The sequence below is a fragment of the Centruroides sculpturatus genome, unplaced genomic scaffold (assembly GCF_000671375.1).
Source record: "Centruroides sculpturatus isolate CEXI.00-Female unplaced genomic scaffold, Cexi_2.0 scaffold189, whole genome shotgun sequence".
NCBI lineage: Eukaryota > Metazoa > Arthropoda > Arachnida > Scorpiones > Buthidae > Centruroides > Centruroides sculpturatus.
Genome location: NW_019384395.1, coordinates 160,155 through 175,300, shown reverse-complemented (window position 1 = coordinate 175,300; position 15,146 = coordinate 160,155). Strand labels below are relative to the sequence as shown.

The following is a 15,146-nucleotide window of genomic DNA, read 5'->3' as shown; positions in this document are numbered from 1 at the left end:
AAAGTCTACGAAACAAATGAGTATTTAATTAAACACGTCACTATTTGGGGATAATTTGTCACCACGAATTTCCAGAAAAATAAATTTTATTTTTTAAGTAAATTAATTATAAAATTTACTTAATTAATTTTATTATTAATATTAATAAAGTACAAAAACCAAATATGTACGCATTTTTCTATATAACAATTTAAAAAAGGGGATAAGTTAATACTGTATATTTCTTTAAATAATGTACTACTTTCTGAGCACTTGTTCATTTTTTTTATAATTGTAAAATGTCTTATTTTATGTATAATAAATTACGAATTCAATAAAAATGTTTCATTTTTTAAGATAAGATAAATATAAGGAGAAGTTTAATTGTATATATACTATACGTGTATATGTCAGTATATAAATTTAAACTAGGTTAATGTAGAGTGCTAGAACAGATTTATTAATTAATACCTTATAAAGAGTTATCAATTTTAAAACGTACTCTTTATAGCCTGAAATTTTTTAACTGTTTAAAAAAGAATATAAATAAAACTGTAATATAACAGAATATACTGTAAATAAAAACTGATTTTAAAAATTAATAATATCATTTAAATTCAAAACTTCTTTTAAAAACTGATTTTTTCCGAAACCGCGTGTCAGGTTCGAATGGTTGGTAACACGATCCTGTGTAAAGATAAAATAATTTTTAAATCGTTATAAGTTTAAAAGGAGACTTCGAATGAAGAATGGAAGATGCTTTCGATTTGAAGAATTGCTTTAGCTTGGAGATAAAAGTTCTAGAAGTATAACGGAATCTTGAAATTAGTTATTCGAGGTTAGAAAGGTGATAGTATTGTAGGATTGTAGTCTCTTTCGTCTTGGTGAGACTCATCCTGGTACTCCTCTACCCCCAAGATTAGGAGTGCATTCTTTTATTAAAGAACCTCAAGTGAACATTTGTGATTTTTAATCTTATGATGCCTTATGATACCTTTTTCTTTAGTATGTTAAGTTCGAATAAACGTTATTGTGTTCAGTTTGTGAATCGTCTCATTTGAAGGTACTGCTCAACATAATGACTTCGTTGTGGGATTGTAGATTTTATCTTCATGGTTTAACGAAAGCCGGTTTGTTTCCAGCATTAGTTTCATTACTAAAATTCCAACTTACAATATCAAGGATTTTATCAAATATACATAAGTTAGTCATTGTCTTTCTAATTACAAGATCCTTGAGCGACTGAGAAAACTGTTGATCCTGCAGTTCGAAACCTAATACTCCCGTTAACCAAACGAGCCTTCCATTCTTTCCTCTCATCCCACAATCATTCTTTATAGATTGGGATCGTCCATAAATTACATGATGTTATTTTTATCCTTTTCATCTACATCCCATCCTCCTGTAACGCTGCCGCACATACCTATCTCAAAATTACATATCCTCATTCTATCTCTTTAATTGTACCAAGAAATAATACGCTAAAAGTGGTTAGCTATTGATAATAGATAAAAACTAAAATTTCAAATTTAAATCATTTTATTATTATAGAATTACAAATGTTTCTTCTAAATTAAAAACTTTTTTTTTTTACTTTCGTGTTAATTTTTGTAAAATTAGACAATGGATGTTATAGACAAATCCGAGAAGTCCTCATTTGACCAAGTTTTACCAATAACTTAATCTCTACATACGAGTGTTTAACAAACACCAGTCGATTTAAAGATCGTAGCATTATATAAGGTTTTTATAAACACTCTCACCCTCTTGTAATATCTCAACGCTTCCCTGCATACCTACCCCCACATCTGTGTTACTTAATTTACGGACATTCCATTACCTTCTAGTTTTTTCTAATCTTTTTAAGTCCTCTTTAAGTTTTGTAACTTTTTTAGATTATAACGTCTGCATTAATAATAATTTCAATAATATTGGACATTTCTGTGATTATTTGAAGTTTTTAATATATGAAATCTGACTCATATATTGTTGATAAACCTTGCCATATTTTAAAATGTTAATATCGGTTGGTAATTATTTACATTTTTTCAAATCCAAATGATTTAAATTGTGTCAAAATAATGTAATGTTATCAAAACACAGCTTAGTTATAAACATGAAGGGTTGTAGTTGTAAATTAAAGAGTGCCAGGGCGCTAATTGGCACCTCGAGTTTGAATCGTCATTATTTTTGAAAGCGCCGTCCTCCTTGGCGTTTTTGGGGGTCAAAGCGCAATTTAATAGTACAATATCTGAAAAATGGCTTAAATGTGCCAAAAATGATCCGTATAATCGCAATTAGCGCAAAAAACTATGCAAGAAGTAATTTTACCATTTTTTTTCTCAGAGGTAACCAACTTTAGATTAAAGTCTAACCTAGATGTTCCCAAAGTACAAGTGCTTGACCCTGCTTTAAAAAAGTACCAGGATGCCGTCCTTGTATGCTCTGATACGATTATACCGCTAGATGAAATGCGAAGAACTACTTTATTGTATGTGCATGACATTGTAATTATCAGTAGGCGCGAATTCAATTAGGCTATATGCCGACTTCAAGATAAGGAATTATAAAATCACACCAATTTTATAGGGATCCTAAGAAAACTTAGGAACCCGTAGTGTCCCTAAGTTTTCTTAGAATTTAGGAAAAATCCCCACCTCTCCCCTCTCGACGGCTTTGATGGCGTGAATGGGTAACGAATGAGAAATAAGTTGTGTTGACCATGATAAATTATGGGATTGAAATTTGAATCCTATCAAACTCTAGTTCTATATAGCCTAATATAAGATTGTCTACCCTGCCTACAAATGGACAAACCAAAAGGACTATGATCTTAACACGAGATATCCACTCTTAAAATTTTGATGATGCCAATCTACAAACTATTTGGATAAAACACGTGGTTTGTAAATTATCCATGTGACTATACATGTGGATAATTTGTTATCCATATGTATAGTCACATGGAAACCACGTGGCTTTAATTTTTATATTCGTTGAAAAAGATTATTTTAAATGTATCGTGCAGAATTTTTCTATACAAAATTATACACAATTTTTTAAATTATGAATAGAAAACATATAGAAAAACGAACAACTGAACAAAATATGCTGAATTATAATTTAATAAATAAATGCGTAAAATTATATATTTAAGACAAGATATCCAGTAGCAATCAGTATAAACAGGAAACAAAAATATTATCTGGTATGATGTTTATATTGCGAAATATAGTTTTACTGCTGTTATTTTTTAAAATATCAATTATTAAATTCATTTATGTGCTTTAATAATTAATGCAAAATATAAATTATATTTTAAAAATTAATTTAAGGTTTCGATATTTAGACAGATATATTTTATTTTTAAATTAAAGTTGAATTTTTAATAATAAAGAGGGTCTACAGAATCATTTGGTTACTAGGACCAGATTTAGATTAAGCTAAATGTGCTAAGGCCTAAGACCTCAGGATATGAGGCTACAGTTTAGGGCAGTGTTTCCCAACGTGGGGCCCATGCCCCACATGGTGGCAATTGGATTGTAAAAGGAGGCAATTCGAAAATGGACTCGTCCAGAGTTTAAGTTAACTATATAGCCGTTGTATATGTTAGGGGGGGCATAAGAATTTTAAAAAGGCTTAGGTGAGGTATAGCACAAAAAACGGTTGGGAAACACTAGTTTAGGGCCTCTCGCTTTTAAATTTATTGATTGTGCAGGGTCAAGGTTTCGTATATGCTGTAATTTAGGACAACAGTAAGTCTAAATCTAGGCTCTAGACCAGAGTTCAAACATAACTAATCCAAAAGAACTTAAAATTTCTTTTGGTCAATAGTAATAAATGTATTTATTTTTTTGTTCCTAATATTAACTAGGGCCGGATTTACACATTGCAACATAGGGAAGGTTTAATGCTCTCATAATACATTTCAGGATCTGTAGCTTTTAAATTTATTAATTGGAGAAATCGAAGGGTATGTTATAGCTTAAAGCGATTTACTGCAAGCTTTATGCTGCAAGAAACTGACTTTATACGCACCTGTTTAGGGTTTCACGATTTTAAATTTATTTGGTGACGGGGAAAGTATCATATGTTATAACTTAGTAGCCTACAACAACAAATCTAAATCCAACTCTGGGCCCGGGCACCAGACCCAAAAAAGGTCCCAAAATTTAACCTTCTATGTAAAAATCGTAATGAAAACAGATTTATATCAATTTGGTATTTATTTTATAATTTTTTTTTAATATTTTTATGGCTTTTAGAGAAGGGGCGGGGTTCTAAATTTGTTAACTAATTAGGGTCTTCTATTGATTTGTATTATTCTAAGTATATATTTAAAGATATGATTATTCATTTATAAAATTAACCTCTATTTATTCTGATTATTTAAATAATATAAACCGGATTCATTGCAGGAAGAGGTGGTCTTTACAGTTCCTGTGGAAGGTTTTCAAACTTTTATGTCACCGTTACAAAACCGTTATAAATATACTTTTGCTTGCTGTATAGGAGGTAAGTCTGTTGTTGAAATATTTAATATTTTAATTAATTAATGTGATAAATATCCGAAGAAAAATTTATTGTTTTTTAACCTTACAAGTGAATTATATTAGACATTGCATTTAATTAATTAATTAAAACTAATTTTTAAGAATATTTATTAAAATAAAATATTACACACAAGTTAATTTAATTGAGACTAATTTATTAAATTATTAATGCCTAAAATAAGTATAATTAAAATTTAATGAAGCAGAGGCTTAAACTCGAGAGCCTAGATGTTAAGGCCTTATTTTTTAGATGCTCTAACTTTATATCTCCTAAATAGTATCTCTAAAATGTATTAATTCCTAAATAGTATCTCAAGATCTGCATATTCTAATTTCGAGACCTTATTAAATCGGAATATTCAAAGAAACCTGAAAAGAATTAACACATCTGGAAGTCCTAAGAGGCGCTTTCATGTGTTACAAATTCCTTAACGCCGAAATTTTATTAAAAAATACATGATTAAATTATCCCTTATACCTCTTGAACAGTCTCCTCAGACGTCCAGAGGCCCGAGCCACTTACCTTTTTGAAGTCCTGTTATACTAAAACAACACACCAATAAAATTTGACAATACTAATTTATGTTTTTGAGGCCCCCATAAATATGAGACTCGAATAAAAATAGTCTTAAATAAATTGTCTTATTGGCCTACTCTGATAGGGTCTGCCAATGATTCATGAAGATGTAAATAAATGATAAATTGATTTTTAAATAAATTGTCTGCAATAAATTCTCAGTTGTTATGTATTTTTCTTTCTAAAAACATTTTAAAAAATTACAGCAATGTGATTTGAATGCAATGATATGCAATGGTATGCTAGTGTGCAAACATTAATAAGTCTAGCCATTCAGATTATATTTATTTTTAGAACATACGATGCCCCAATATATTCCTAGGTTCCTTGTAATGTAATCTGTGCATTCTAATGATAATTATAGTTAAATGATTATCATTGCTGTCTGTATTTTATAATAAATATTTTTTGTTAAATGACAAATGTTGGAAAATTTTAAAACAAAAATTAGGTTAAAATGGTAATTTTTCAATCCAAGGAACATTACAAATTTTTTCTAGGCAAATAATTCTAGTCAATCGTATAATCTACACTGAGAGACGAGAGAGGGTTGAATCAGTAACAAGTATGGCGCCTCATCCCTCCGAAAGCCGTAAAAGTTTATTTTTTACTGTATATCATAAACATCTGTAAAGTGTAATATAAGCTTAAGATTACTACAAAGCCAATAAGAGGAAAAAGGCGACGGCCCTCGAGGCCTGGGAATGAAATCTGTATGAAAAATTTTGATTATAAAATGTATAAAGCAGTATAAAGGAGAAAATTAAGTATAATAAACAGCATCGTGATAGTGGCGTAGCGTAGTGGGAGCGGCAGGAGCGGCCGCCCCCACTACGCTACGCCACTATCACGATGCTGTTTATTATACTTAATTTTCTCCTTTAGGCACTTGAGATTACATAAATTGCGGGCGGCACTTTTTAGGGGGCGGCAAAATTTCACAATAAATAATAATAATATCTTGTAAAACTTTGAATCATTATATTTCATATTTCCGTCGCACCTACGATTCGGACCGATTGAAATCAGCACGGAATAGCGTTACTATCCGGACAGTCCGGGAATCGACTCACCGTCCAGATGAACTACTGTATTAATTTTACCCGGGGAGATCGTGCGCAACCTGTCGACCTTTTTGTTTTTTTTTGCTTGGACGATGAATTCGTACTCATATACACCTCCAATATCCAATAGAGCTAGGTCATCTAGGTCAAGGGTGGGCAACCTTTTTTATAACATGGGCCAGAATAAATTTTACGTTTTTTCCGTGGGCCATAGTAGTTAATTGACACCTTGTGACCTGTAAATTTTTAGTCTGCAAATATCAAATAAATAAATAAATAAAAAGAAATTAATTACTACAGTCGACCCCCCTATAACACTGTTGATTATTCCGTTTTATATGAATTCCATGTTGTATGAGTCACTTAGATTTTACAAATTCCTGTGCCGGGCTGTGAACGGCTCACCTATTTGTAAAATCTAAGTGACTTTAAACACAATAAAAACATCACTATGTAGTTGGATACGACAGACATTACATTTTCTAATTGCATAGCTTTTGCACATAGATTTTCTTGATGGATGACGCGATGAGATATAAATAATTTAGAAAAATTCTGTTCTCCCATTTTTTGTTTGAATAAGGAAATGACTCCCTTATTTTTTCCTGTCATTGCTGCCACAACACTTCAGAAAAAAATATTCAATTTAAACTAGACGAATTACATCGAAAATATTTATTTATAATTTCTTCTAAACATCTCGCGGGCCGGATAGAAAGTTTTCGCGGGCCGTAGCTGGCCCGCGGGCCGGGGGTTGCCCACCGTTGTTTATATTATTCCCACCCAAGTCTCCCTAGTCGCTAATTGTAACTGATTTAGAACCGGCGTACACTGCACATTATTCTTCACATTACAAAATGACATACGCATGCGTCAGGAACTTCTGTTCTAACAACCTCACCTGCCGTCCGGGTCAGCGATTTTAAAAAGGTGGCAACACTAGCACGGAATTTTTCACTACTTATTCTGTGATGAAACTAAATTTTAGTCTTTTAAATTAAGATACCTAAATAAGGAGACGGCGAAATTTTCCTTTGCCCCGGGCGGCTGACACCCACGCTACGCCACTGCGTGATAGTATCTCGTGAGAAGGGATAGAAAGGGCCTGGAGGTCCAGGGCCTTTATGAGCTCTCCATAAACCTGATTTTATGTTATCCTGGATATTATTCTCATATTTTTCTACATTAAATAAATGAATGAATATGCAATGATGCATCATAATTGGAATTTACTTCGTTTCAGGAAGTCGTTCGAACTCCGAATTTATTTTCTCCTTTAGAAATACTGTAATAGAAAATGATTTAATCCATTCCAGTCTTCCAAAAAACAATACCCATTTCGATAAACTTAAACAGCAAGTAAACATGATTTAAGGTAAAAATAACACGCAAGAGTTGCTTTTACAGCAAGAGCAAAAACTTGTGAGCACAATAGATGGCGTTTACCCAGAGAGTGCATTTTTTTCACAGCGCGCGCAGTTTCAAGGTAAAACTCTGAATCGAATTTTTCTCGGACTCTTGTTTGAAGTTAGAAACGTTCGAAGTACGAGATATCACTGTATACCTCGTGTAACTAACGTACAGAATTATTTAATTTTAATTCTAAATTTATAATTTAAGATTTACCATTGAAGATTTGTAATAAACCACTTTTATTTCAGAAAATGAAACCATATTATGTATTCTTCGTCCTTATTTTTCTCATGCTAAATGAATTCTCATGGTCAGAATCTATACGTTATGCCAAGTTGATGCAATCTATAAATCCTTTAAGCAAAATATTAGATTTAACTGGAGATGATGGCAAGACCACAAAAGATGCAATATCTTCCAAGTCATTGAATTACATAGAAAAATTCCTGGAAATATCGAATGAAACAGATTGTAAATCCGTTCACAAAAGCTGCCTGAATCATTCTCGTGAATCATCAATTAGAACGGATACATTTATTTGTTCTTGCAATTCAGAATGTCCCAAATATGGCGACTGTTGCTTGGATTCAAAATTCGAAAATAATAATCTCGACGTGAAATTTCAGTGTATCATTACCAACGAAGAGCCATTTGAATCTTACTACATGATTAATAGATGTCCTTCGTATTGGGACGACAATAACACCAAATTATTCTGCGAAATTGCATCGACATATAACAGTAACAATGTCCTCACCCGCGTACCAGTTACTAGCAAAAATAATCTGCAAACATATCGAAATATATATTGTGCAATATGCAATAATGCTGATGATGTTGTAGCATGGATTCCTCATCATGTTTGCTACGACTCTTTGCAAAATTGCGTCAAGAAATACACACCCCCAAAAAATCTTAAACCGAAGCAATGCAATTCCATTGTTAATTCAACTTGCAACACTTCTGAAGATCGTTTTCTTCAGCTTAACTGTGCAAACTTTTATGCACCAGTTAGATATACGAATTCTCAAGGCAATCAGATTATCTACAAGAACAAGTTTTGTGCACTTTGTTCAGGTGTAAAATCAAGTGATAATTTAGAATGTTCCGATGGAATGGTGACGACGATGACTACATTAAAGAGCATAATTCCCGAAGAGAACATTTCCTCTATTTACCTTAATTTCGTATTTTTTAATGGAGATGTTATACTCGAAATTGAAAAGTGTCCTATGAATATGCAACAACCATGGAAGAATTGTTACACTTTGTATTGTCAAGGATTGTTTCAATATGAAAATGGAAAATGTTTAATGAAAAGTAATCGTGAATTAATTATCATTAAAATATTGATGAAGAGTTCATTAAATTCTACTTGTAGTAAAGTAAGTTTTTCCCCTCTTTTACTTATTTATTTATTTAGCCTTAGTATATATCAATATTACAATATTGATATATGCTAATATACAATTACATAAATACAAAATTTATGTTTTTGAAAAAAAAGAAAAAAAAATAATATATTTTGTGAATAAGGGTTTAAAAAGACATATTTTTTTCAGTCATGAAAATATATTCTTAGATATTTATATTTTGCATAATTTGATACACAATGTTTATAATTTATGCAGAAAACAGATTTGCAAGATTTGATTTCTGCAAAAACTTTAAGGTTGAAAAATTCCATAAAATTCAAGATCGATTGAAAAATTACAAAATTGAAGAACAGATTCTCTACAACAGTGTTTTTCAACATGTGGGTCGCGACCCCCAGTAGGTCGGGTAAAAGAAAAATACAAATGTTTGTAGGTCCTACACTACAATAAAAAAAACTACAATTTCAGTGAGAAGGCTGTGCCTATTTATTTTACAGTACAATTGGTTTTTCGATCGATATTTAGGTCTCAAAAGAAAAAAGTTAAATACTGTACGTAGTTTTTAAAATCACTAATATAGTTTTAATATGGCCCTGGGGGGTCGCCAGAATTTTTTAACTTGTAAAGGGGTCGCGTATTCAAGAAGGTTGAAAAACACAATAATACAAAACTACAAAATAATTTTTAAATATTTGTTTTCATGGTTGAATATTATTGTCCCATAAATGCCAGAAATTTTTTGCATATTTTGATTTTGCATTAGTATGATATTTATTTATTTAGACTAGAGATAGGCGGATACTCGAATACTTTCTAGTATTAAATATATCGAGTATTACGTTGATAAAACATATATTCTAATACTACGAATATCTCGAACATCGCGCTATACATAAGTAAAAAATGAAAATAGGAGACAAATTGTGAAATAATAAATATTAAATAAAATTATTATCTAAGTTATATAAGGTAATTAAGTTGATCAAGTATTCAAAGTATTCGAGAAAAGTGATACAGTGGTACCTCAGGATACGAAATTAATCCGTTCCGAAATTGAGATCGTATCATGAAAATGTCGTAAGGTGGATCAGCTTTTCCCATACGATTACATGTAAAACCAAATAATTCGTTCCAACGCGAAAAACATACTCAAATTAAAGCCAAGTAATACATTAAAAAAATAACTGTAGTAAGAAAAACAAATGAAAAATGCGAACTAATGTAACGTCGTATGGTGAGTTTTTGTTCGTATAGTGGAGCAAAAATATGTTCGAATTTCATGTCGTATCCTGAAAATTTCGTATGCTGGGGCGTTCGTAACCTGAGGTACCACTGTATTCGTCTATCTCTAATTTAGACTTTTAACTTATGAAGTTTCCATTATTTACATTCTAGATAACGATCACTTCCGATAATTACGAAGCTTTTGAAAATGGTTTTTTGTTATTGAAGAAGTATCAAAAACTTTTACAAACTGGAGACTATCAAATGATTTCATCTATCAACAGATCACTTTTAATATGCGATCCCCTTAAAGGAAAAATCTATCAATTATCAAAGGAACAATATTATCTTATCATCATCTGCTTCTCCATTTCTGCAAATTGCTTGATTGTGAAGATCATCCTACATCTCCTAGGATCGCAGAAAAGTACATTAGTGACAACAGCAGTTTTTTATTTATCTGTATCACTTTTTCTAGGCCAATTATTGTTTTTATCCAGTTCTGGCAAAATTCATGATTCGCTTTGTACGGGTATTGCAATTTTTAAGCACTACTTCTTTATGGTTTCCATCTGTTGCACCAATCCTATTGGCTTCGGTATCTGGAAGACTTTCTTAAATTTCAGATCCCAGCTACAAGAACAAGGAAGAAAAGTCATTTCTTGTGCAGTGTACTGTTGGGGTGTTCCTACATTAATCGTTATAGCTGCCATCATTACCGAATGGGCATTTAAATCAAAATTTAACCCCAGATATGGGAGCAATTTATATAATTTCTGTTGGATCTCGAATCGTCTTGGATTTTTGCTTTTCTTCGCCATTCCTTTATTATTGGTTTTGCTAATAAACATCATTTTTTGTGTAACTATTGGAATCTCAATCATCAAAATCTCCAAATCCTCAAAATGTGCTAAAAATAGCAACATTCGTAGGAATTATTTGATGTTTGCGCTTTTTCTTACACTAACTCTAATCATTGTTTTTACTTGGATTATTGGTTTTGCTGCTTCTTATTCTGAAAGTGAAATCTTATGGCCTCCTTTCATTGTTCTGAACGGTGTACAAGGTGTTTATTTGTTGTTTTCTTTTACTAATTTTGATTCACTTAAGAATTGTTGTAAAAAGATACGACGGAGAAAGAACCGTTATAATTATAATGTGAGAAACGCACATACTAAATCTATTAAAATGGAAGAAATGTGAATGAATTCTCGTGGCTTCAAATTGTATTATAGAAAATTAATTTGTACTTAAAGATCACGAAGATCATCTGGAATACCTTGATAGTCATTCATACTCTTGTGAGAAATAGATTTGCAATGTGTTTTTCTTACATTACTATTAGCGTGTACTGTACATTGAATTCTTGTGAATTCAAAGTGTATTATAGAATCATTAAATCAGCAATTTTTTTGTACTTAAATATTTTAATAAAATAAATGTTATTATTGCAATGATTATTTTATTTCTAAATATTATTTATATACAAAAAAATATTCTTTTATAAAATTTAAAAAATAATACAAGTGTTAAAATCATATTTTTAATCAACAAAACTAAACATTTTTTTGCTAAAACTGATGTATCCATCAAATATCCATCATCACTTCTCACAATTGAGAATTTGTTTTCCTGGATGATGATCATGATCATGATCATGAAGGAAAGCACGACAATATTAAATTAATTCATAGATATAACTATCATCAGCTTGAAATTATGAATGTAATTCATTCGATAGTTATTCCGTATAATACGGAGTAACTAACAAGTTCCGAGTATTCGATAACAAGTTGATTAACACTGCTAGCAATTAGAGAGATTGAAGTTAATAATTCATTAGAGTATTAAAACTGTTCGAGAAGTCAGATCACAGAATAGCTTGCCTTATTACTAGCGATTAGACTTTCTTAAGGCAGAACGAGACACTAGTTCTTAGTACTCGAGTTGGCTTGTTCGTTGTCGTGTAGGGTTTCTTATTTCCCGGTGTTTTGCTTGTTCCGGGATAGAATTAATTATTTTTAGAACATACAAAATATCTTAGAATCAAATGATATAAATATTATTCATTTTTTAAAGTAATTTAATACGTTCTGCAACCTCCAAAATCATATTATATTATATATATAATTTTAATAATGCTGTGTAATATATAAGTTTAATAATGCTGTGTGATATATACTGTATAGTATAAGTTTAATAATGCTGTGTGATATATACTGTATAGTATAAGTTTAATAATGCTGTGTGATATATACTGTATAGTATAAGTTTAATAATGCTGTGTGATATATACTGTATAGTATAAGTTTAATAATGCTGTGTGATATATACTGTATAGTATAAGTTTAATAATGCTGTGTGATATATACTGTATAGTATAAGTTTAATAATGCTGTGTGATATATACTGTATAGTATAAGTTTAATAATGCTGTGTGATATATACTGTATAGTATAAGTTTAATAATGCTGTGNATTTCAAAAAAAAAGAAAAAAAAAATAGATTTATAGAAGAATAAACTTCTTTACTAAATAGAGTTAGTGAAAGAATATTATTCTTTCTTTTTTTACAAATAGAAAATACGTTAAATAAAAGTTTTCTTTTATAAAACTCCATAATGCAACTTTAACTTAATTACTTTTAATAAAGCAAATCAATATATGTGAATTAGAGAAATTAAAAATAAATACGTGTTTTCATTAATTTGCATTTTATAAATCCATTAGTCAATTAAAACACTGTAAATAAAATTTGTTTTACAAAAATGTCCTTAAAATATAAGTTGTTTCGAAAAATCAGCGATATATTAGTAATACTTCTGTTTTCTTTAGTGGAAATAAGAAAATGAGATTTACTAAACTGATAAATTAAGTTAAAGTTAGAAACTATGTAGTCAATAAATTAACGGCCCTCAATCAAATTTGCTGTAATTTAGCTACTGATCTCATTAACAATTTACCAATTCCATAACTTTATAATTATGAGAGAAGGTCCATTATATAGAAACATTTAAATGTTTAGTTAATAAATATAAAGCTTTTTTAAAGCTTTTTAAAGCTTAAAATAACCAAGTTATGTTTAGAAAAAAATATCATTTAATAAATAATATGTGTTATAAATAAAGCAGAATATGTTTTTATAATTCTAACGACATAAATCATATATATATATTTTAGTTTAATTTAACGTTGATGAGAATGTCTCTTGCCACTTCTATCTTATGTTTGAATTATTAACAGTTTCTGGATCTATCGAGAGCAATGTCATCTGTTAGTGTCATGGATGACGATCTGTCTTGTACATGCTTTAGGCATTACACAAACACTGCCATAACAGGATGACAAGATTTCAGAACACTTAATCCAAATTCTCAAATTGCTTTATCAAATATATACAGAAAATATTGGCTATAATTAGTTTAAATGATCTATAAATTGATTTTGTTTTTCACCGATTAATCTACATTATCAAAAATATTTGATTTAAACAGTACCATTTATTAATACGTGCATGACGATTGTATAGGGGATGATCAGATAAACCATATTTTCCATCATATGTTTTTAATAGATGGTAAAAGATCCAGGATATAGAAAGACTGTCTATTAATAAAGAAACTCAAAAATATTTGATTTAAAAAGTACCATTTATTAATACGTGCATGACGATTGTATAGGGGATGATCAGATAAACCATATTTTCCATCATATGTTTTTAAAAACAAAGTTTTGAAGTTCTAACAAATAGATTTTAACTTTTTTGTGTAGATGGGGAGGGCTTATAACCTTTCCTTTAAATCTGTACTGTTAATAGATTATTTATAACTAAATTAGGAGTATTACAAAAAAATTATAAAATTATCTGAATATAAAAAATATTGAAGTTTAAAATGTTCTGAATATACTTTATATAAAATAAAAGAATTAATTAATAATAAAAATATTCCTTCTATAAAAATAAAAAATGATAAATAAATACTCAGGTTTTTTTCTTAATATTTTACACAAAAAATTGGTTTTGCAGTTAATGTGATGAGACATTAACAAATGTTCTACTAGTATGTTAAGTTATTGTTCTTATTTTACCAGTTCAAAGGTGTGAGACTCACTTTTACATAGACATTTGCACTTATCAGATTTTAATGACAATTGTCAGGAGAGGACTCTAATCTCTTTAATTTATAACATTACACCTAAAATTAAAACAAACAAATGAAAGATACTTGTTCTATGTTCTAAATTAGTGGGACGTTTTTATAACTAAATTACTGCATTCCCTTCTTCACTGACTGATTCAAAGACATTTACTTAATTTAAATACTGTATAGAAACTTAGAGAGAAATATCAATTTGAATGTTTCATATTCAATAGAAAAAATATCTCATTGAATTCTTAAAAATTAATGTTTAGTTCTTATATTTCTTCACTTTGTTAAAAAATTACAAATCTGTATAACTAAATATCAACCAATATTTATTTTTACTTGCATAACTCCATATAAAGGGGAAAAACAATTACAAATATTTTATTTAACACATTAAAATAATTAAATAAAGTGTTAGAAGATAAATTTTTACAAAATAAATACCAAAGGTTCTCTATAACATGATCATTTGCATTAAACACAATCTTAAGATTCTTTTCAGATGAAAAATAAATGTAAAAAAGGTTGATCTGTTTTACAAAACTGACACATTGTTTTCTTCTTAATTGCTTCTAAGCAAGAAAAAATTTGATAAGATGTAACTGAATAGACAATTTCTTCAAATCAAAGCAAATGTTGCTATTATGTATATATAAATATATTACAATATTTATAATAATATTTACAATATATACAGCTATATACACATAATTATATAAGTTATTTAGAAAATTTTAATAATATATTTCATCATGCAATAACAATTATATTTTTATCTTTAATTACAGTTAATCAAATGATAAAAATTCATTT

The 15,146-nt window shown here is 29.6% G+C and overlaps 1 protein-coding gene across 1 annotated transcript; it reads left to right on the top strand.

Moving 5' to 3' along the window:
- Positions 1-4,453: 4,453 nt before the first annotated feature.
- LOC111618353 lies at positions 4,454-11,636 on the top strand. The gene is made up of 3 exons (XM_023359856.1): positions 4,454-4,494; positions 7,835-8,971; positions 10,358-11,636. The coding sequence occupies exons 2-3, from the start codon at positions 7,838-7,840 to the stop codon at positions 11,387-11,389; spliced, it is 2,166 nt and encodes a 721-aa protein (XP_023215624.1). The 5' UTR covers positions 4,454-4,494; positions 7,835-7,837; the 3' UTR covers positions 11,390-11,636.
- The last annotated feature ends 3,510 nt before the right edge of the window (positions 11,637-15,146 follow it).